This window comes from Danio rerio, chromosome 20 (assembly GCF_052040795.2).
Source record: "Danio rerio strain M-AB ecotype USA chromosome 20, GRCz13ab, whole genome shotgun sequence".
In the NCBI taxonomy this organism is placed as follows: Eukaryota; Metazoa; Chordata; class Actinopteri; order Cypriniformes; family Danionidae; genus Danio; species Danio rerio.
Genome location: NC_141040.1, coordinates 51,261,355 through 51,285,000, shown reverse-complemented (window position 1 = coordinate 51,285,000; position 23,646 = coordinate 51,261,355). Strand labels below are relative to the sequence as shown.

The 23,646-nt window shown below is 37.6% G+C and overlaps 1 protein-coding gene and 1 long non-coding RNA gene across 7 annotated transcripts in view; one reads left to right on the top strand and one right to left on the bottom strand.

Annotated features, from left to right (window-relative positions):
* LOC147839473 (uncharacterized) overlaps positions 1-23,646 on the bottom strand; it is a 503,025-nt gene that overhangs the window by 463,468 nt on the left and 15,911 nt on the right. The window lies entirely within an intron of this gene.
* The window catches only part of dnmt3aa (DNA (cytosine-5-)-methyltransferase 3 alpha a), a 133,848-nt gene continuing 112,571 nt past the window's right edge, over positions 2,370-23,646 (top strand). For 3 of the 6 annotated variants that reach the window (XM_087296805.1, XM_087296803.1, XM_087296801.1), the window contains exons 1-2: positions 2,370-2,484; positions 11,623-11,801. In XM_087296805.1, the coding sequence (XP_087152931.1) occupies positions 11,691-11,801 (111 nt within the window). In that variant the 5' untranslated portion in view covers positions 2,370-2,484; positions 11,623-11,690. The remainder of the gene's footprint in view (positions 2,485-11,622; positions 11,802-23,646) is intronic. The other 3 variants (XM_087296806.1, XM_087296804.1, XM_087296802.1) reach the window with 1 other exon arrangement.

Genomic DNA, 23,646 nt, shown 5'->3' with positions numbered 1-23,646 from the left:
ACTTCTGTGTTAAGCTGCTTTGACACAATCTACATTGTAAAACCGCTATAGAAATAAAGATCAACTGAATTGTGTGTAAAAACCCATTTCGTTGATGTGTTCCATAAAATTTACAACATAAAACCTTTTTTATGAAAAAAAAAAAGATTCAACCAACACATACAGCAACATGCTAAACATGATATGTTAAAATATGTGCATTTAAAGGTTTAGCTCACTCAAAAATTAAAGTTGCAAATCTGTATATTAGATTTAATCAGAGATCCTCCCATACAGCAAGGGTCCTTACACCACAAATTACTGTTAAATACAAAATATTTTAGATTCTGTTTTAAAGAGGACTATGTGGTAATGTACTGTAGTTTTGTGTATTGTTCATTTATAGATTAAATCTGACAATTGCTAAATGCAACAAAAAATGGAGAAAAAAAAAGAATACAAATATATTGATCACAGTTGAAGTCAGAATTATGAGCCCCCCTTTGAATTCTTTTTCTTTAAGTATTTCCCAAATGATGTTTAACAGAGTGAGGATGTTTTCACTGTATTTCCTTTAATATATTTTTTCTTCTGGAGAGTCTTATTTGTTTTGTTTTGGCTAGATTAAAAGCAGTTTTTAATATTTAAAAAAAAACCTTTTTTAAGGTCAAAATTATTAGCCTCTTTAAGCTATATTTTTTATTTTCTATTCTTCTGTTTTTTGATAGTCTACAGAACAAACCATCGTTATACAATAACTTGCCGTATTACGGAACCCCGGAAGGGACGTAGTGAAGGAGAAAAAAATTGGCTGTAGTGAAAAAAAAAATTGGGTGAAAGAAAAAAATGGGTGGGAAGAAAATATATATTTCTAAGTTTTTGAGTTCCCTCGCAAAGATGTCTTCTTCACTACGTCCCTTCCGGGGTTCTGTACTCTAATTACCCTAAGCTACTTAGTTACCCTTATTAACCTAGATAAGCCTTTAAATGTCACTTTAAGCTGTATAGAAGTGTCTTGAACAATATCTGGTCAAATATTATTTACTGTCATCATATCAAAGATAAAATAAATCAGTTATAAGTAATGAGTTATTAAAACTATTAAAAAGTTATAAAACTAAATAAAATCTGCTCTCCGTTAAACAGAAATTAAGGAAAAATAAACAGGGGGGGGGGGGGGGGCGAAAACTTCTGGGGGTTTAATAATTCTATCTTCAACTGTATATATTGTAAATATATATTTTATGCTCCATATTATTTTAGAATTGTCACAGTGGCATAGACAACAGATGTCAAATTCAGTTCCTGGAGCGACACAGCTCTGCACAGTTTAGTTCCAACCCCTTATTAAACACACCCATCAAACTAATTGAGTGCTTTAGGGTTGTTTGATACCTACAGACGGAGCAGGGCAAGAACTCCAGGAACTCCAGGAATTGAGTTTGACACCCCTGGCATAGGCTAAAGGCTACAACATAAAATTGTCTAGGTTTAAAGATAAAAGCTAAAGATCTAAAACTAAAATATGTGCAAGCACAAGACCAGATAAACTTGCCCATTCTGGAAGAAAATCATTTAATTAATAAATTCACTGCTAAAAAAAAAAAAAAAATTAAAAAAAAATAAATAAATAATAATAATAATAGCTTAAACCATTCAACCTGGCTTTAGCTGGTCAGCCAGGCTGGTTTGATAGCGGGTTTTGGCCATTCCAGACTGGTCTTCTCTGGTCAGGCTGAAAGATGACCAGCTAAAACCAGCTTGACCAGCCTAACCAGGCTGGTAACCCAGCCAATACCAGCTATGTCCAGCTTAAATCAGGCTTGTCAAGCTGGTTTAAGCTGGTCAATTTCCAGTCTGACCAGCTAAGACCAGGCTGGAAATGTCCAAAACCCCTTTAAAACCAGGCTGATTGACCAGCTAAAACCAGCCAACCAGCTTAGGCTGGTTTAAGCAGTTTTTACGCAGGGTTATTTATATTTATTTTGTTTTTATTTGATTGAAATGCCAAAATATGCACATTTGTAATAATATCAATTGTAATTTACAAGAGTACAACATTTTACAAACGTGATGCATCACAAACACACAGACCTGAATTTCTTGTCATCCATACGAGACCTTGACTGACCCCTCATGGTGCTTCCCTCACGACGTTACGAGCCACATCACACACTCAAATGAGGCCGTACTAATCAAAATCTAACAAAAACAAGAAAACACAACACTAAGACTAACAATAAAACCCCAAAAAGACCTTAAAATACCTTTAAAATCGCATTTAGGCGATCTCTTCTGTGTGTGTGACGTCACTTCGATTAACGGGCTTTAGGACCCAGCGATCTGCTTTTTCTGTCTGACGGGCCTCTGCGGCGTCTGGAGCCCGAGACGGCGGAGCGGAGCAGGCCGGTGCCGGGGAGGGTCAGGACGGGGAGAGACGCGGAGGGAAGACGGTCATTGCGCGACCACCGGAGGGTTCAGGCCCGGGGCTGCATGGCGAAACAGGTAATTCACACCGATACACACACACCGACTTTGTGTCTGACATTTGAGGATGATGATGATGATGGCGATGAAGATGGTGATGGCGGTGAAGATGATGAATTCAGATCTGCGCAGATGTGCGTTTGTAAAAACCCAGCAGCTGTTTCGTTGAGAGAGTTTTGATTTTAATCCTCCTGTCGACTTCGTGACATGTTAATTCGGCTGAGTTCGCGTTGCTGAAATGAGTGTGTGTGAATGAAGCGTGCTGAAGTCTGTCAACCGGCATTACACATGTGAACAAGGATTTAAGGCTATCATGATCAGCAACTTTGACTCTGTCACAACTTTAATTGTACATCATGCATGACAAATGATGTATTTGATAGCTGGCAAAGGTCTGGTTGATATGGGGATGTTGTGTGAGGCCTCTTAGGTTTATATATGTGCAAATGTTATAGTGCAATGTTTCATGCTGTGCTTTTTTTTTTTGGTGGGTTTGAGGTTTTAAATATGGTAAAATATGTACGTAAAGCTGGAAGCTCTTCTCTGACCTACATGGCTCACTGTGTCTCCACCGCAACATGAGCTAACAGTATTAAAGGTGGCTTTTTTAGCTTATTCTTGAAGGTTTTTCAGGTGTCATGGGGTTCAGTGGTTGTCCAGTCATTAATCTTCATTAAAAGCTTGTTTATAAACCATTTTTGTGCAAACAATTAAAAACCTACACGATTTTACAGTAAAGAAAAACCTCTTGCAATGCCTTAAAGAACATATATTTTTTTAAAAACTTGACAAATAAGAAGAAATATATCTGCACTTAATAATTTAATAAGCTGGAGATGCGTATAAAAGCTCACAGCAGTCTCCTTTCTCCTACTGTTTATTTAATAAAATGAAATTAATTAAAACAATTATATATTTAATAAGCTGCTTTGACACCATCTACATTATAAAAGTGCTATATAAATAAACATAATTTGATTAAGTTATTGAGTGCTGACCTTTGTCGTTTGAAGAAATTCGGTCCCAGCATCAAATCTGGTGATTAATATTTGATTGAATTTTTGGAAGATTAGAAGATAATCTGAGTTACCTTACTGATAATTAAATTATCAGTAACTTTTGTGAAGAATTACATAAGCTATAGTTATTTTATGTAAACTTGAACTTGGACATTTGTGATTTGCATTTTGGGCTTTTATTATGTAGGCCAATGTTCAACACCAAATACACCATATTGTGTGTCTAAAATAAACTGTCAAGCTGAATTTATTTTCTATTAGTCATAGTAATATTAGTCAAGTAAAAAAGATTATATATATATATATATATATTTTTTTTTTTTGCACTTCTTGATTTTTATTTGCAGTTTTTTTTTATTGCAAATAAATTTTTTTCCTCAACTTAATTTTCCCTAAGTAAAAGGGAAAGCAAAGTAATTCTTTTTTTTCTCAAAATTCAATTTTCGCTTTGCGATTATTTATTTATTTCTTTCGAGATTTGCATTTATTTGTTTATTTTTTTGCTCAATACTTTATTTTTTGTTTGCTTTCTTTTATTTTTCAAGCATATATGGGCCTAGTTTGACTCCATACCCAACATGCCAATCTGAGTTACCTTCAGTTTAATTATCAGTAATGTCGCAGTCACAGTTTGAACTTGCAAAATTCTGTAATACGGCGCTGTGAGAAAAAAAAGGGGCGGGATTAAACAAGATGATTAGATATTTTAAAGAAGCGAGTGATAGGTTTTGAATTTGATTATGTTTTAAATTTCTGTCCAGAGAGGTAATTTTTTGATCCTCAATTAGTCTCATGCAGTCATATGATTCGAGAGTTCTCCAAGCTTGAACTTTCCAACGCAGCGATCTGCGAAACTTGACACACGAGCGTGCTTTTCGCGTGTGTATGAATGGAAGTCTATGGGGAGAAAAGTCCAGTGTGACCTCAGCTTCACTTTTTTTTTTTTTTTTTTTAAATACATAAGCTGTTAGTTATCTTGAACGTAAACGTTTGTGATTTCCATTTTGGGCCTTTATTATGTACGCTGTAGAATGTTTCACATTGGTTAAACTTACAAACTCAAGTTCACAAGCTGCCTTGAAAATGTGAGTCAGCTCAACTTAGAGAGATTCTTTGTTTCCACTTAAGATGCCGACTTTCAGTTAAATGTATTGTGAAAGCATCAGCATCCTAAGTTGAAACAAAGGATATTTCTAAATTAAGTTAACTTAGATTTTCAAGGCAGCTGGTGAACTTGAGTTGGCAAGTTTAACAAAGTGAAATGTTTTATAGGTCACAGTTCAACACCAAATACATCCTATTTTGTGCCTAAAATATAACTTCAAGCTGAACTTCTTTCTTCTAATAGTTCACTGTGTGTTAATATTATTAATAGACATGAATAATTAATCAAATAGCAAAGGTTATTATTTTATTTAAATAAAACAAGCGTATGTGTTTTAATCTTAAAGGAATAGTTCACCCAACAATTTTCTCAATCAATTCTTACCTCAAGTGGTATAAACCTGGAAAAAAAGAAAGCTGAAAACCTGCAACCATTGACTTCCATAGTAGGAAAAACAGATACAGGCTTCTACAGTATGTAAGTCAATGGTTACAGGTTTTCAGCTTTCTTTTTTTCCAGGTTTATACCACTTGAGGTAAGAAAATACTGAGATCAAATGGATATCATTCATTCATTCATTCATTTTCTTTTCGGCTTAGTCCCTTTATTAATCTGGGGTCGCCACAGTGGAATGAACCGCCAACTTCTCCAGCATATTTTTTACGCAGCAGATGCCCTTTTAGCTGCAACCCATCTTTGCGAAACATCCAAACACTCACACACACACTCATACACTACAGACAATTTAGCTCACCCATTTCACCTGTACCGCTTGTCTTTGGACTGTGGGGAGCACCTGGAGTAAACCCACGCGAACGCAGGGAGAACATGCAAACTCCACACAGAAAGGCCAACTGACCTAGCCGAGGCTCGAACCAGCGACCTTCTTGATGTGAGGCGAAAGCCACTGCTTCACCCAAATGTATATCTATTATTTTAATTGCTAATATAATTATTTAAAATACAGATCAGAGTGAACTTTTATCTCAGATTCAACGGGACCACCTGTACATCTTGTTTTGACATCCTATAGGGGGGGTCAAACTTTAATTAGGTGGGTCAATCCCCCCCTCAAACCCCCCTGTAGTTCACACCCTGGCTACAAGTTTTCAGCTTTCTTCAAAATATTTTCTTTTGTGTTCAACAGAAGCAGGAAACTTATAAAGGTTTGAGACAAGTAAAGTGTGAGTAAATTATGACATAATTACCCTTTAAATATCTAAACGTTAACTGTAAGCTATCTGCCAAACTTCACATGGTGTAGTGATTTCTGTCTGACGTGTACTTTTATAGATCTCCTGATAGTTTTATAGCTTTGTCCGATTTGAAGGTGAGTATAGAAATGCTGAAAACCCTTCTGCATGTCAGCCATCAAATAATTCATCATAATTAATTTGCAGTGATGGGGTGCAGCTGGAAGAGCATCCGCTGCGCAAAACATATGCTGGATAATGCCTAGTTCACACTAGAGGATTTTAAGCCTGATTTGAGCCCGATTTGGAAGTTAACGAGCTCGCCGACAGATCTGGCTGTGATCGGGACGAAATCTGCGGGTGCTCGGCGCTCGCCGCTCTTTATGTGTGAACTACTGAGCAACGCATCAACGAGGCTCGCTGACGCGTCGCCGACACCTCGCAGACGGAAATCCAACATTCAGCATGCTAAATATTCCAGAGCCGTCGGCCGACTCAACCCCACGTGTGGTCAGATGTAGTGACGAGCTGCAGCCAATGAGAGAGCATATCAGCATGAGCTGAATGCCTGTGTGTTCAGGAGCTCAGCAGAAACATCTGTGATTGGTCAGAATGGGCATCAGTGCACTCGCTTCATTCTGCGTTAGCACAGACATGAGAGTAGGCAATATTAACAGTGGAACTAGAATTCTGTAACAGGGCTCGAAATTTCGACCATTTTGGTCGCATATGCGCCCGAAAATTAATCTATGCGACCTCATAATATATCTGGGAGCATTAGTGCGACTGCAGATAATGGTTGTAGTGCGACCTGTTTTGATTTTTTGTAAAAACGTGCTGAATCGCTCTTCCCTGTCGCTATATTGGTTCATATTAGCTGTCATTCACTCAAGGTATTCCACTGTCAGATGACAGGGAAGGAGCTTTAATGACCACGGGAAATGCAAACGGCTGAAGAGTAAAATCTGGATCTAGCCTTTACTAAGTTTACACTGAAACTGCGGCTCATAACAAAGACCGGTATTGCGCCGGTGGTTAGCGCAAGAATCCTGCTCTGCCTGCTCATAAATTGGGTCGGCTGACTCGCCAGCTTTTCCACTAACACAGAAAAATGAAGATCATCTCAGACTGAACATTTAAATTGACACAAACTGAAACCAAAACTTTTAAAGAGTGATAAAAGTGAGACTTTACTTACTTTCTTTTGTCTATTCTTTTTTGAGGTGTATATTATTATTTATTTACTGATGACTGCTTTGCAGCTTTCATCATTGAATTGAATGATTTATTATAATCTTTTGTTTGTTTTGTAGCAGAAATATTATTTATTAAATTGACATGCATATAAAAACAGCAGCACAAAATAAATATTTCTTACTGCAATGATTCATTTTTGTTTGATGCAAACTATGCAATTATTTTTCATAAAGTAACAGACTTTTTATAGCAGATTACCTACATTCATGCACATTCAAGGCAGTATCATAATGAGAAATGGAATTCATTGTTTATTATTATTGTCATTTTCATCATCACTAATATTCTATGGCCTAATTATTAGACATTCATTTTGAAATTATTGCACACAAATATCAATGTCTTCGCAGCATTAGTTAGATAGTTGTTTCTGGTTTTTGTCAGTCCTATTGATGTTGTTTTAAAATACAATAAATCCCTTAAAAAACAATTTTCAGCGGTGCTCATTCATTTTTGGTGGGTGCTCCTAAATTTTTTCTGGTGCTCCTAAATTTATTTTGGGGCTCCTAAATATTTGAAGTTGGGAGCACCGGTGCTACCAAGTAAAAAAGTTAATTTCGAGCCCTGTGTAACTATTAGAATTACCATACTGCTCATTCTGACCGTTCTCATATGAAACGCCATATTGTCACAACATATTTACATTCAAAGCTATTATTGAGATATTAAAATTAAGCTTTGAATGTCTGGCATCATATTTAATGACACCATTACCCTAAAAATATAATCATTTTTTTTGTAATACAGCCTATAAATATGTAGTTAAGATACTAAAACACTTAAAGGTCTTGGCTTTCATTTTCACTTTCAAACAGGAGCTATTTAACAGCACAGAATATGCTGTTTTGAAAGATATCTGAAGTAAATTGATGTTTTTGCCATGTTTTGTTTATGTTAGCAGGAAGTTGCCAGGCAAGAAAATGCACACATATTTAAAGTCACAGCGAAAAGTATCAGACATGCATGCAGTCATTTTGACCAATATGGTAATTTAAGGCAGAAATGCTCAGTTCTTTACTGTTTTGTAATAAAAAAAAAATAACAATGTCAGAAAGAAATACACTGATAGTTAGAAAACAGCAGGGTGTTATAAATATGTTAGTTTTATTTCAAAGAGTTATAAAATTACAAAAATTAAAAACTCTCTGTGTATCTATCCACTGGAACCTGCAGATGAGTGATTAATCCGCTCATAAATCAGCTGATTTGACGATGTTTTTAAATGCTTTCTCCAAAGCTTGAAAAGCTGTCAGTGATGTCATCAGCGCACAAGCAGCCAATAGTGTTCAGCTTTTTTCTGACGACTCCTCCCTCAAATTTTCATTGGCTGTGGTTTGGTAGCTTGAATGAGCTGATGGGAAATGAGATGTTGTCAGATCATGTAGTGTGTGACCCCCCTCTTGTGGATCGTTCACGGAGTGTTGTGTAGTGTGAACACCACAGAGATCAAAAGACACAAAGTCAAGTCATGTAGTGTGAACAGCACAGCGATCTGCTGATGTTTAAAATCCTGTAGTGTGAACTAGGCTTAATAAGTTGAGGGTTCATTCCACTGTTTTCTTCTTCTGTTTTTTTTAGTTCGGCTCTCTGACAGACTAAACTGTTTCAGGAATTTCAATACAAAAGGAAAAAATGGCTTTTGTTTTGTTGTTGTTACATTAATATTTTGGTTTAAAGGGCACCTATGGTGAAAAATCCACTTTTCACGCTGTTTCGACAGACATATGAGTGGGTATAGTGTATAGACCGTCATATTGGGGTGATATAAACACACCCAGTCCTTTTTTTTTTTTCAATTTAACAACATAAAAACGGTGGACCAATTGGTTTTCAGACCGACCAGAACTTGACGTAGGAGTGCGGTCCCCCCGCCCACCGAATTGATTGACAGCTTGGCGTAGCATGTCCCGGTAGTCACGTGTATAATCATGTCAACAAGACAGAACGTGCGCAAAGCAACCGGGTATTAAAGGTGGGTTCAGTTCGCTAGGATCATCAATCATCATCAAATGTGATCAAGAGTGAGTTTCACATGTTTAAAATGTTTTAAAACAGAGCACGTGTGTAATGAAGTACAGCGATTTACTTCAGCTTCATCAGCACAGCCACATGTCAGAACAATTATGAAAGAAGACTCTTCAATCCTGGTTTGTGGACGTTAAATCAGGTTTATTTTGTACATCAACATAACAGATATCCATACAGCAGTGGAGATTAGCCTGTATCTTGACACATTTGCGTGCAAAAACAGTGCTAAGCTAAGCACGCCCTGTTGGTGTGTGTGTGTGTGTGTGTGTGTTTCTCCTGCGGTGTGTGTGTGCGCGTGAAGTTCTTACTGTAGTATTTCTCACAAACGCTACGTGAGATCTGCTTCCTTTAAGTCTGTCTGTTGTCCGACGCAGGCAAGGGAGGAGATTTAAGGCACGCTGACAGGCACGTAGAAGCAGTAGGCGTGGAGGACTCGCCTTAAAGGCACAGTACGACAAAACGACCCTCTGCTGGTAAGATGTATAAAACAGGATCTAGTAAAGGGTATAATGAAAAATCTGATGGGTGTTTTGAGCTGAAACCTACACATTCTAGAGACGCAAAAGGCTTATATTAAATCTAAAAAAAAGGGTCAACCTAGGTGCCCTTTAATATTCCTTTACAGCCATATCCTTGGCTGTGGAGTTTGGCGGTCGTTTCGAACTACAATGGTCCTGTGGTCTACTACAGTGGACATGCTGTCAAATTAAAATTAAATACAAAATGTAAAAATTTGTAGATTTTTTTTTTTCTTTTCACCCAAAGGATGTAGGAAATCACAGAAAAAACACACACACAAAAAAAGGAAAAATTTTCTTTGGGTCTCAGGAGGTTAAACCACAAACTGCCCTGCTGTTTGTCCTCTGTGGACACAAATTAGGCCCTTATCACTGATTATGGTCTTCTGATAAGACTCTCCTGCCTCGTTTACAGCAAGGGACAATGAGGCATATCTGCTTTTCTACTTCTGCTGCTATATAATCAAATTCAAATCTCTTTAATTGTCACATCATCAGCAGCACGTGTGCTATGATAAGTGAAAAGCTTAGGTGCTGGCTCCAGACAGTACCAAATACAGACAGTGCAAATACAACGACAGTACAAAATACAGATTGTGCAAATACAATGACAGTGCAAAATACAACAGACAAAACAAAATACAAAAAAAATACAACAAAAAAAAAAAAGCGATATGTGCAATGAATAGGTGTCCACATAGTTGTTGAAGGCAGTCTTGTTTCAAGTATGGATTGGTTAAAGTGCAGTGCATGCTACATATTGATGGTGTGCAGTGAGGGGTATGGAAGAGTCTGTCTGTGTGTGGGGTAGGGTTGTAACAATATACCGGTATGACGGTCTACCACGATTTGAACGTGCACGATTATCATACCATGAACAATTGCATATCAACGGTTTTAACCCTTAAAGACCGAGACAGCCGCCCGCGGCTAAAAATAAGTATTGCTCTTAAATGTTTAATAACTTTTGATCCGCTGATCCGATTCATACAATTCAAAGATTGGCATAAAGAAGAGAATCTCAGCTTTCCAGTGCTGTATCACATAACACTTTCAGAGGCTCCGGAATCAGTGCGGTTACGTCATCAAAATTTGACAACGCTGATTTGACAAAGAAACGCTCGTCACTGTGTCTCCGGACAAACCAGACATGATACATTGATGCAATGTCCCTCCTCCATGCCCAGATTGGTTCAAACTCGCTATATCACAACCAATAAGCATAGGTTTCACTTTTGTTTGTGGACCAAACAACGAGCTTTTTGAACAACACGGAATGAGAGATAGGCATACATTTATGCGTGGCTAAATAAAACGCAAAAAAAAAAAGTTTTGCATGAAATAATTCTCATACTAAGTACTTTTGCATGCACAGCAGCACAGAAACATGACAAAACAGTGACACATTGCATTGCAGACAACCATATCCAAATCCATATCCATAGACAACCATATCCATGCTGGCACATAAAACCTAAGGATGTTCCATATTGAATCTAGTTTCGTTATGTAACTATTTATAGTATAGTAAATATTTATATCTATTTTTTTACTGAGGATTTGCACCATGTTTATTTGGACTTTGACACATTATTTATTATTTTCTTATTTTTTATTTGTTCATTGTAAGTGGTGTTGTTTATTGTAACTAAAAATATATTATTTGGAAAAAGTCAAAATTGCTTCACTGTTCTATTATTTTGTAACATTTGTAACATACCGTATACCGCGAAACCGTCAAACCGTGGTATTGTTTTAGACGATTATCATACCGTAAAAAATTTATACCGTTACAACCCTAGTGTGGGGTGTGTTATGTGTTCATCATCCTGGTAGTCTGAGGGAAGAAACTTTCCTTCAGCCGGCTGGTGCGTGACTGGATGCTGCGGAACCGTCTTCCTAAGGGTAGCAGAGTAAAGAAATAAACTTAACCCTAGTAAATCGACGCTATTTCACATACTGTCGTACAATATTAATATATAACGCCAGTTTAACATTAGACATTAATAGGGCCACTATTGTGTTTGCTTTCGCAGGGTGAAGAGGGCGTTGAAGGTCTGAAGGTGGATCAGTTTCATCGCCACAAACGTCCCTCAGCATATTGATGTCTTTTGTTTCGTTTGTGTTTACTTCAAATGCATCGATCCGGCCTGTAGTGTGTTTTTGTTTCATCATGCCTCTTGATCTGGACTGTGACGCAGCGCCAAACAAAACGGTAAGAGCTTCGTGCCATCACTAGTTTGATCCGCTTGTGTGTGTGTGGGTGTGTGTGTTGCCATGTGGAAGCAAACAGACACTGACAAGAAGGACAAACCAGGCTGCGAGTATATAAAATACCTCATCTACGCCGACTTAGAGATAACACTATTAATAGCTAGATAGTAATAAACAGACAACATGTTTGTTTATTATCGGTGAATGGCGGATCGTATATTTTATCACGTGACTTTACAGAGTTGCAGTCCATTAGGCTACAGTAACCAAAAAACTGTCTGGAAAATCAGAAAAACCCACAAAGTTTTAGAAAAGTCATGAAAAACAGAAATCTGTATACTTGAATATAGGATAGTTGTCTTTATTTTTTTTCTGTACTCTCACATTATTAGTGCAGTGTAAGCATTATCTATATAAATGTTACGTAGATATAGATATAAATTGAGCGTCACGTTGGTGCAGTGGGTAGCACAATCGCCACACAGCAAGAAGGTCGCTAGTTCGAGTCTCGGCTGGGTCAGTTGGCATTTCTGTGTTTAGTTTTCTTTTTCTCCCTGTGTTGCTGTGGGTTTTTCTCTGGGTGCTCCTTTTTACCCCAAAGACATGCGCTATAGGTGAATTGGGTAAGTCAAAATTGTCAGTAGTGTATGTGTGTGAATAAGTGTGCATGGATGTGATGGGTTGCAGCTGGAAGAGCATACAGAGCATAAAACATATGCTGGAATAGTTGGCGGTTCATTCCGCTGTGGCATCACTGATTATAAAAAGGGACTAAGCCGAAAAGAAAATGAATGAATGAATGAATGAGTAGACTTAAAGCAGTTAAGTTGAACCAAGTTCCGTTCATCACATTTTACACACTTTTGACATTTGTCCAGCACATTTAAAATGTTTTTTTTTTTATATATGTGTGATTTTTTTTTTCTTTTTCTTTAAGTTTCATTTTGTACAATCAAGTTTTTTTTTCTATAATCCTTGACGCTGAAATAAATTAACAAACAAGTTGAATTCAAATAAAATTACAACAGAGAGAAAGAAAAAAATACAAAGATAATAAATAAATAAAACAAAAAAAAACATTTACAGCATTTTAAACATTTGCAGTTAAACAATATCAGGTGTAAAAATAATTGAATAAATTAATACATTAATATTAATCAGTAATCTGACATGTTTATAGTGGTCTTCTACATACGTTTGGAGTCAAACAATGTTAGTGATCTTTAAACCTGTTTACACAAATTTCTTTATATGGATCAATAAACGAGAGAGTCTTCATTTTTTTCACAGGATGTGGTCATAGGTTGCCATGTCTCGCCATGCAAGTAGAAAATTTCTAATAACATTTATTTATTTGTTTTGTTTTGCCATTATTACTACATAATGTTAGTCTAGTTATTTTGTAAGATACTAGTATTCAGCTTAAAGTGACATTTGAGGGCTTAACTTGGTTAATGGGCTATATGCACACAGACTTTCCATCTTAAGCCAGGCAGCCCAAGGGCTTCCGATGAACTGTCTTTCCATTACACAATTGTCTCGTTTAAGATCTGATTTCTTTTAAAATCACCGTTCTTCACTGCCTGTTTGATGTACGATATAAAGTGCGTCTCAGATTATACAAGAAGTACTGCATTACAGTTTTTCTCAGTGGCTTTGGTGCATTTGTCACAACACTAATGCATTTCTGCACAACAGTAAATGCATTTCTCAAAACATTTAGTGCAAACAGCAAAAAAGGGGATCACCTGCAAAAGTGTGTCACTTGCTCAAAATGGAGAGCTCATTCCTAAAAAGCAAGTGTTCATGTCAAGTGTCAGTGTCATCAAGATGAAAGTCTTGACACCATGGTGTAGGAACAGGATAGTCAAATGGCTTTGTCATGTTTTCATTATGACTGTTTACGCTGTAAGTTTTTTTTTTCAATGCAAAAAAGTCAGATGTTGGTGACACTTCCTGAAAATGCCCAAGACAGCACTCCATACTATTTGCACAGCCATTTGAAAACTACAGTAAAGTTAGACATCACTGCATTTAGTGAGGTATCTGAGTACAAGACACTGAATATGTATGTTTCACAGGTTTACTGCATTTGCTCTGTGCAATTCTTTTCTAATTGTATAATTCGATTCTAAATCATTCATGAAATTGTTCAATTTAGAAGACATTTTCAGAAAGAAAAAGATTTTAAAGTTTTATAAAAATTTTGACTTTCAACATTTTTGTATGTAATGACTCAAATAATGAAATGAGGACTATTAGTTTTATATGGAATGATTATTCAGCGTTCACAAGTTTAGTTCAGTTTGACTGACATGACATAAGCAAATGATAATGTTATAAACAGCAGAGAGTTGGAAGCAGATGATGCATGTCCGAAAGCATCTGCAATTTGTTGGAAGGAATGAGAAACTGCTACTATGATGTGCACAAATGACTAATTGTTTTGAGAAATGCATCAACTATTGTGCAATTGTAAATAGTGTTGTGAAAAATGCACTAAAGTGACTGAGAAAAACTAATATCCATTTCCCCACCATGTCTTTAAAATATGACCATTTATTTTACCGTTATTTTATTTTTATTTCTGCGCTAGCCTGTTGCTACTGACAGTACTAGTAGTATAACTGTCTTTCATCTCTTTATGCTTGAAAAACTAAATGAATGCTTAAGTCTATTTAACTGAATGTATTGTAAATACATTAGAGCATCGATGCTGTAAAACAACCTTGTGAAATTGAAGATAGTCATATTAAGCTTTTACCAGAAGTTTATAGTTGGCTTTAAAACTCTTGCTGTGCATAGAGCCCATTAAATTAACTATGCAAGTTAGGTTAATAAGGCAATCATTAGACATCAGTGGTCTGTTGTACTGTTGCTAATCGAAAAAATATATTAATGTTGGCCAATAATATTGACCTTAGCAGTTTTGAAAATCCTGCATTTGATTATAGCTTAATAATGAGATGCTTCTACAGCAGTGTTTATCAGGTTTTGTGTATAAAACAGTCTCAAACATAAGATATGCTGTAAGCCCTGCTGAAAAAAACAGCTTAAACCAGCCTAGGCTGGTTGGCTGGTTTTAGCTGGTCGACCAGGCTGGTTTTAGAGGGGTTTTGGCCATTTCCAGACTGGTTTCCAGCCATTTCCAGCCTGGTCTTAGCTGGTCAGGCTGGGAGATGACCAGCTAAATCCGGCTTGACCAGCTTAGCCAGGCTGGGAGCCCAGCCAAATCCAGCTATGTCCAGCTTAAACCAGGCTGGTTTTAGCTGGATTTAGCTGGTCATTTTCCAGCCTGACCAGCTAAGACCAGGCTGGAAATGGCTGGAAACCAGCCTGGAAAGGGCCAAAACCCCTCTAAAACCAGCCTGGTCGACCAGCTAAAACCAGCCAACCAGCCTAGGCTGGTTTAAGCTGGATTTTTCAGCAGGGAGGATTTAAATAAAAATATGTTTTTTCATATACTGGCCAATTTGGCTACTAAATTTACGTTCACAGTCATTCAGAACTTAGGGAGGGGGGGGAGGGTTCTTCGGAAAACGAAGATAAGTGAGTAGATCTAGCTAGGCTATTTATAGTGAGTTAGGATTAATCTGATTGGCTAGCTAATGAATGTAAATGGGTGGCCAGCTGCAGTCAATCATATCACGTGCTCCTCTCGAAATTAGTTTGTAAAGCTTCACTTAAAAATGTATATCCCATTCTGAATCACTGAAAACCTTTATAGCTCTACAACAATCATTTATTTTGTGATCAGTTATTGCGATAAAACTCTTTTGATAATTAAATTGATAATTATTTTGATTTAAATCACAAATATGAGCCACCCACTTTTTAGTGGCAAACATGAACGATTAGAATACAGGCTTTCAATTCATGAAATAATCAGCCGTTTCTTCAGAGAAGCCAACAAAGCCTCTTCTCTGTCTGCTATTGTGGGATGGTAATAAAAATCATGCCACAAAGCATCATGTCATGATAACAATTATTGAACCCCAACATATAATTTAATGATGATCAAATTCACTTCTCAATGAAAGCCACAAGTTTCCTGGCGTGCAGCAGTAGAGTTTGGGAGTTTCTTTCTTCTCTTTAATTCAAAAGAAGATTTATTTGTAAAATCTAGGAAACTGTTAGCCATTGACATGCATAGGGGAAATACCATGTGATCTAATATTATTGTTGGTGTTTTTTTTAATCTGGTTTCATCAATGTAGGCCTCGTGATGAAGGAACCAAAACATCTAAACAAACTAATGGTTTTCTGACTATGTGACCTGTGCAGAGACCTGGCCGGCAAAACAATGGAGTAGGGTCTGTCTGCTGACTGCAAGACAGGGGCGTAACATGAATGGGGCGTAACTTGTAGTAGAGGCATAACTTGAAGTTACGGAGACCCACATGTCAAAACTATGATGTCAGCAAGATGGCGCTGTACTCATCAGGTATAAAAGATTACACCTACTCCACACCTAAACCCAACCATCATCGTTATTAACATCTACACCTAACCCAAACCTTAACCCACCCATCACAGTTATTAACGCCTACAGCTACCCCAACCCTAAACCCAACCATCACAGTTATTAACACCTACAGCTACCCCAACCCTAAACCCAACCATCACGGTTATTAATGTCTATACCTACCTCAACCCTAAAACCAACCATCACAGTTATTAATACCTACAGCTACCCCAATCCTAAACCCAACCATCACGGTTATTAATGTCTATACCTACCTCAACCCTAAAACCAACCATCACAGTTATTAATACCTACAGCTACCCCAACCCTAAACCCAACCATCACAGTTATTAATGTCTACACCTTCCTCAACCTTAACCCAACCATCATAGTTATTAACATCTACACCTTCCCCAACCTTAACCCAACCATCACAATTATTAACGTCTACACCTTCCTCAACCTTAACCCAACCATCACAGTTATTAACGTCTACACCTTCCTCAACCTTAACCCAACCATCACAATTATTAACGTCTACACCTTCCTCAACCTTAACCCAACCATCATAGTTATTAACATCTACACCTTCCCCAACCTTAACCCAACCATCATAGTTATTAACGTCTACACCTTCCTCAACCTTAACCCAACCATCACAGTTATTAACGTCTACACCTTCCTCAACCTTAACCCAACCATCACAGTTATTAACTTCTACACCTACCCCAACCTTAACCCAACCATCACAGTTATTAACTTCTACACCTACCCCAAACCTTAACCCAACCATCAAAGTTATTAACGTCTATACCTTCCTCAACCTTAACCCAACCATCACAATTATTAACTTCTACACCTTCCTCAACCTTAACCCAACCATCACAGTTATTAACGTCTACACCTTCCTCAACCTTAACCCAACCATCACAGTTATTAACGTCTACACCTTCCTCAACCTTAACCCAACCATCACAGTTATTAACTTCTACACCTTCCTCAACCTTAACCCAACCATCACAGTTATTAACGTCTACACCTTCCTCAACCTTAACCCAACCATCACAGTTATTAACGTCTACACCTTCCCCAACCTTAACCCAACCATCACAGTTATTAACGTCTACACCTTCCTCAACCTTAACCCAACCATCACAGTTATTAACGTCTACACCTTCCCCAACCTTAACCCAACCATCACAGTTATTAACGTCTACACCTTCCCCAACCTTAACCCAACCATTACAGTTATTAACATCTACACCTTCCCCAACCTTAACCCAACCATCACAGTTATTAACGTCTACACCTTCCTTAACCCAACCATCACAGTTATTAACGTCTACACCTTCCCCAACCTTAACCCAACCATCACAGTTATTAACATCTACACCTTCCTCAACCTTAACCCAACCATCATAGTTATTAGCATCTACACCTTCCTCAACCTTAACCCAACCATCATAGTTATTAACATCTACACCTTCCTCAACCTTAACCCAACCATCACAGTTATTAACGTCTACACCTTCCTCAACCTTAACCCAACCATCACAGTTATTAACGTCTACACCTTCCCCAACCTTAACCCAACCATCATAGTTATTAACATCTACACCTTCCTCAACCTTAACCCAACCATCACAGTTATTAACATCTACACCTTCCTCAACCTTAACCCAACCATCACAGTTATTAACATCTACACCTTCCTCAACCTTAACCCAACCATCACAGTTATTAACGTCTACACCTTCCCCAACCTTAACCCAACCATCACAGTTATTAACGTCTACACCTTCCTCAACCTTAACCCAAACATCACAGTTATTAACATCTACACCTTCCTCAACCTTAACCCAACCATCATAGTTATTAACGTCTACACCTTCCTCAACCTTAACCCAAACATCACAGTTATTAACATCTACACCTTCCTCAACCTTAACCCAACCATCACAGTTATTAACGTCTACACCTTCCTCAACCTTAACCCAACCATCACAGTTATTAACGTCTACACCTTCCCCAACCTTAACCCAAACATCACAGTTATTAACATCTACACCTTCCCCAACCTTAACCCAACCATCATAGTTATTAACATCTACACCTTCCTCAACCTTAACCCAACCATCACAGTTATTAACGTCTACACCTACCTCAACCTTAACCCAAACATCACAGTTATTAACATCTACACCTTCCTCAACCTTAACCCAACCATCACAGTTATTAACGTCTACACCTTCCTCAACCTTAACCCAACCATCACAGTTATTAACATCTACACCTTCCCCAACCTTAACCCAACCATCATAGTTATTAACATCTACACCTTCCTCAACCTTAACCCAACCATCACAGTTATTAACGTCTACACCTTCCTCAACCTTAACCCAACCATCACAGTTATTAACGTCTACACCTTCCCCAACCTTAACCCAACCATCATAGTTATTAACATCTACACCTTCCTCAACCTTAACCCAACCATCACAGTTATTAACATGTACACCTTCCTCAACCTTAACCCAACCATCACAGTTATTAACGTCTACACCTTCCCCAACCTTAACCCAACCATCATAGTTATTAACATCTACACCTTCCTCAACCTTAACCCAACCATCATAGTTATTAACATCTACACCTTCCTCAACCTTAACCCAAACATCACAGTTATTAACATCTACACCTTCCTCAACCTTAACCCAACCATCATAGTTATTAACGTCTACACCTTCCTCAACCTTAACCCAACCATCACAGTTATTAACGTCTACACCTACCCCAACCTTAACCCAACCATCACAGTTATTAACGTCTAAACGTTAAAACGTCTAAATAAAGTCTGTGCACGTTCTCCCTGCATTCGTGTGGGTTTCCTCCGTGTGTTCTGGTTTCCCCCACAGTCCAAACATATGTGCTACAGGTGAATTGGATGAACTAAATTAGCTGTGTATGAGTGTGAATGTGAGAGTGTGTGGGGCCATCCGTTGCGTAAAACATATGCTGGAATAGTTGGCGGTTCATTCCGCTGTGGTGACCCATGATAAAGAAGGAACTAAACAGAAAGAAAATGAATGTGCATATTATTCAATAATAATGCTTTAATATAAAAACCGAGTAAATACATTTTTACATTAGTAAGTAAAAAGATTGAGTGATGGGCTTCAAAATCTGCTGAGTTTCCTGCAGGCACTGATTCCATGTAGGCTCTAATATTGCTAGTCAAGTGTTCTCCTTAACTGAAATGGCCCATCTTTGCAATCAGCATGTAAAATAGGCACATAAATGATTAGGCAAACTCATTAAAATCCCTGATGAACATTAACCTGGAATCCACTGAAGAGAGGAAGAGATTTTACAGTCCCACTGACCTCAGGAATCTCCAGAGAACCACTGCAGTGTCTTTAAGGGTTACGACTGTGGGTGTGTAGAAATGCTCTAGTAACTCTCCTTAACTCTTCTTATTCTGCTCCTCTTACAGTTTATTACAAGCTCAGTTTTTATGAATGGGTTCTCAGTATATAGGGCTGCAAGATACTGGAAGACATTGCAATCTTTAGTATTTATATGAAGTATATTGGGATGTGAGTGCAATTTCTCCAGATGGCTTAAAGACGTATTTCACCCAAAAATGAAAAATTCCTGTCAATTTACTCACCCACACACTGTAAAAAAGGATTGCGCCTATTAGTTATGCGCAATTTAATATTTTGAGTTCAGTTAACTTATCTGGATTGAATGTGAATTGAAATGATTATATAAATATATCAGAGGTCGCGTTAACCAAATATTTTCCGTCATTGACATTTTTTTCAGCAGTGACGGAAAAATCTGAAGGTGATCCGTCATTTTGACGGATTATGCTGAGGGTGATCTATTGTAATTTGTAGCTTACTGTAATTCCCACTCCTGTCCAGCTGATGGCGATTGCTCTTGTTTTTGTCCTCTCTTCTTACCGCTACACTTCTACAGTTGCAAAAATGTCACAGCAGCTGAGTGTGAGAAGTTTCTTTAAATGGCCAAATAGTTGTGATATTAATAATAAAGGTGAAAAAAGAGGAAGTGATGCAGTGGACAATGAAGAACTAACAGACAAAAATCCTCAGTCGCCGTCGGCGCCAATAGCCTAGTGGTTAGTGCATCGACACATAGCACCGAGGTGCTCGCAGCGACTTGAGTTCGATTCCCGTCTCGGTCCTTTGCTGATCCTTCCCCTATCTCTGCTCCCCACACTTTCCTGTCTCTATATCTCCACTGTCCTATCAATATAGGTGAAAACCCCTAAAAAAAATAAAGATAAATAAAAATAAAAAAATCTTCAGTCGCCGATAGCTGTTGTTACGGGCCAACCAAGCGGCAACAAGGAGGTCAGGTGGTTTGGAGTGCATTGTGAGCACCATGCACTACCGAACGCAAGGGGTGCCGAGTATGGCCCGCAGCTCGCTCCCGCACATGCGTTTGTGATGCGGCTGTAAAGCACTGGCCCGATTCCTGTTAACTATATCTGGCCCGAGTCTGTGGAGTCCGGGCTGCTTCTGGCAAGGACTTTCCAGTGTGGCAGCAGAACGCGGCTTCAGCCTCCAGAACAAAATTAAAACTGTCAGGAGAAGTCGACTTTCCGAGGCAAAGACACAGAATTTAATGACAACTGCCTCTGCATCAGATTCTCTTGATGCGCTTGATTACGCACAGGCAAGCACCCAGGTCGACGCAGGAGGAAGATATGAGTTAAGGCAGATACGAGTTATTGTTCATTTGTCAAATAAATAAATGAACAATTTAGCCTATATGCTCGTCGTGCAAGTTCATTATTAAGATATGAATGAAAAAAGCGATTAGAAAATATGCGACAGTCAATAATAGGTTATGACGGAATTTTTACAACCCTCTCCGTCAAAATGAAGGACAATGACAAAGTCTAACGCAACCTCTGATATATATATATATATATATATATATATATATATATATATATATATATATATATATATATATATAATGATAAATGTCTTAATGTCTTTCTGAAGGTTTGGAATTTGATTGTCTTGGTTAAAAAACGGCTGAAGCGGGCTGCAAATTTTGGGTGGGTTTGGGATCAGTTTGGATGTTTTGATTGTGCATTTTATGTTAAATATGTAACAAAAACCAAGTGTGTTTACCTAATCGCAGCTTAAAGACACCTCTCATATGGAGACCTCAACACAGTTTAAAAATCTTGATGGTTCTGTGGGTCTCGTCTATCAAATCTGAGCTTTATTTTGTATTGGATATCGAGTCAGGTGATTGGCTGGGCCATTCTACAGCTTGATTTTGTTTCTCTGAAAGCATTTGAGAGTCTCCTTGGCTGTGTTTTGGATCATTGTCTTGCTTGAAATGTCCACTCTGGATTCATCTTTATTCTCCTGCTAATGTAGATGTTGCACTGAAGCAGCTGATATTCATTTACAATGAGGAAGGGCAGCGAAGAACTACTAAGAGATTTCAGCTGCTGTCTGGGCTTTCACTGCCTATCTACACCTCCCTTTCTTCATGTGTTCAATACTTTTTCCCCGCGTCATTTTATTTTATTGCACCTAACTTAATTTGTAAACTAATTAGATTTGTTTTCTTTGTATATATGGATTCCTTTGGTTGTTACCAACATCTGGTGAACATTTCAAGTCAACGGCACCTTTAGAAATATGTTTTCTGAGAAAAATGGTGACGTGTTCAACACTTATTATTTCCCACCCTGTATATATGTATGTATGTATGTATGTATGTATGTATGTATGTATGTATGTATGCATGCATCTATGTATATGTGTGTATATGTATGCATGTGTGTGTATATGAATGTATGCATGTTTGTGTACTGGTTTCTGCAGCTTGAAGTCATGCGAGGTGAAGCATGTGCTAGATTTTCATGCTGAATGCAAATCGGAGCCTTTGCAAGAGAAGAGAGTCAGTTTACATCTAAATTTAGACAAACGTGTGTTCATTGATAATCTGTAGTAGGCAACACTTTAGTTTCAGTACCAATTCACACCATTTACTGTACTACTGGCTTACAACCTGCCTATTATTAAGATATGAACTTCATTTATTAGCACCTACAGTTAAGTCAAAATGATTCGGCCTTCTGTGAATTTGTTTTCTTTTTCAAATATTTCTCAAATGATGTTTAACAGAGCAAAGAATTTTTTTACAGTATTTCCTATAATATATGTTTTCTTCTGGAGAAAGTCTGATTTGTTTTATTTCGGCTAGAATAAAAGCAGTTTTTAATTGTTTTTAAGCATTTTAAGGTCAATATTATTAGTTTATTTAAGCTATATATTTTTCGATAGTCTACAGAACAAACCACTGTTATACAATGACTTGCCTAATTACCCTACCCTGCCTAGTTAACCTAATTAACCTAGTTAAGCCTTTAAATGTCAATTTAAGCTGAACACTATCTTGAAAAATATCTAGTCAGATATTATGTACCATCATCATCGCAAAGAGAAAAGAAATCAGCTGTTAGAAACTATTATTTAATTATTAAAACTATTATATTGGAAAAATGTCAAAAATTTTACTTAAGCAGAAAATTGGGGGAATAAAATATAGATTGGGTCTAATAATTCTGACTTCAACTGTATGTAGTATGGTTTATTGAGCTAAAAGTCTTAATGGTTTGTTAACAGCATGAATTGTATAGGGTGGGCCATTGATATGCATACGCCTTAATAAAATGGAAATTGTTGGTGATTAACGTCCTGTTTGTGGCACATTAGTATATGTGAGGGGGCTTGTAAATAACCAAAACTAAAACCAGCAAAATGGCCCACCCTCTACATAAAAATAAAGCGTGACCCTTTTGTACTGTTATCAGTTTTTTAAATCTATTGAAAGGAGCTTTTGTGTTGGGATGTGACCCGTATAACTGCTGTGTTTTCATTGGTTATTATTAACTCTGTGCTAACTTTGCTCTGTTGAGCAGGTGAATCAGTTACTCGAGCTTTAGTAATCAATTGTGAACCGGGCGAAAGGTGTGTTTGGTATCAGGGACGCTTGTGTGTGTTGCTTGTGGTGGGTTTTATTGCGTTGCTCATTCAGATGTCCTCTGTGAACTCGGCTGAAGTTATTTATTGGCTGATAGAGTATTTATGGCAGCGATCGGATAGTGTTTGCTCTGGCAGAGGAGATCGACCCGTTTTAAAGCTTGTGGTTGGGTAAAAGACAGAAACACGCATACACACACATATGCAGTGTAAATGTCCTCAATATGCTTTAGTCTAACTGCAGATATGTGTTGCTTATTTTACTTGGGTGCATTGTTGAGAACATATTTTGTAACACTTTGCAATCAGATTATAGTTATTAAATTTTATTACATACAACT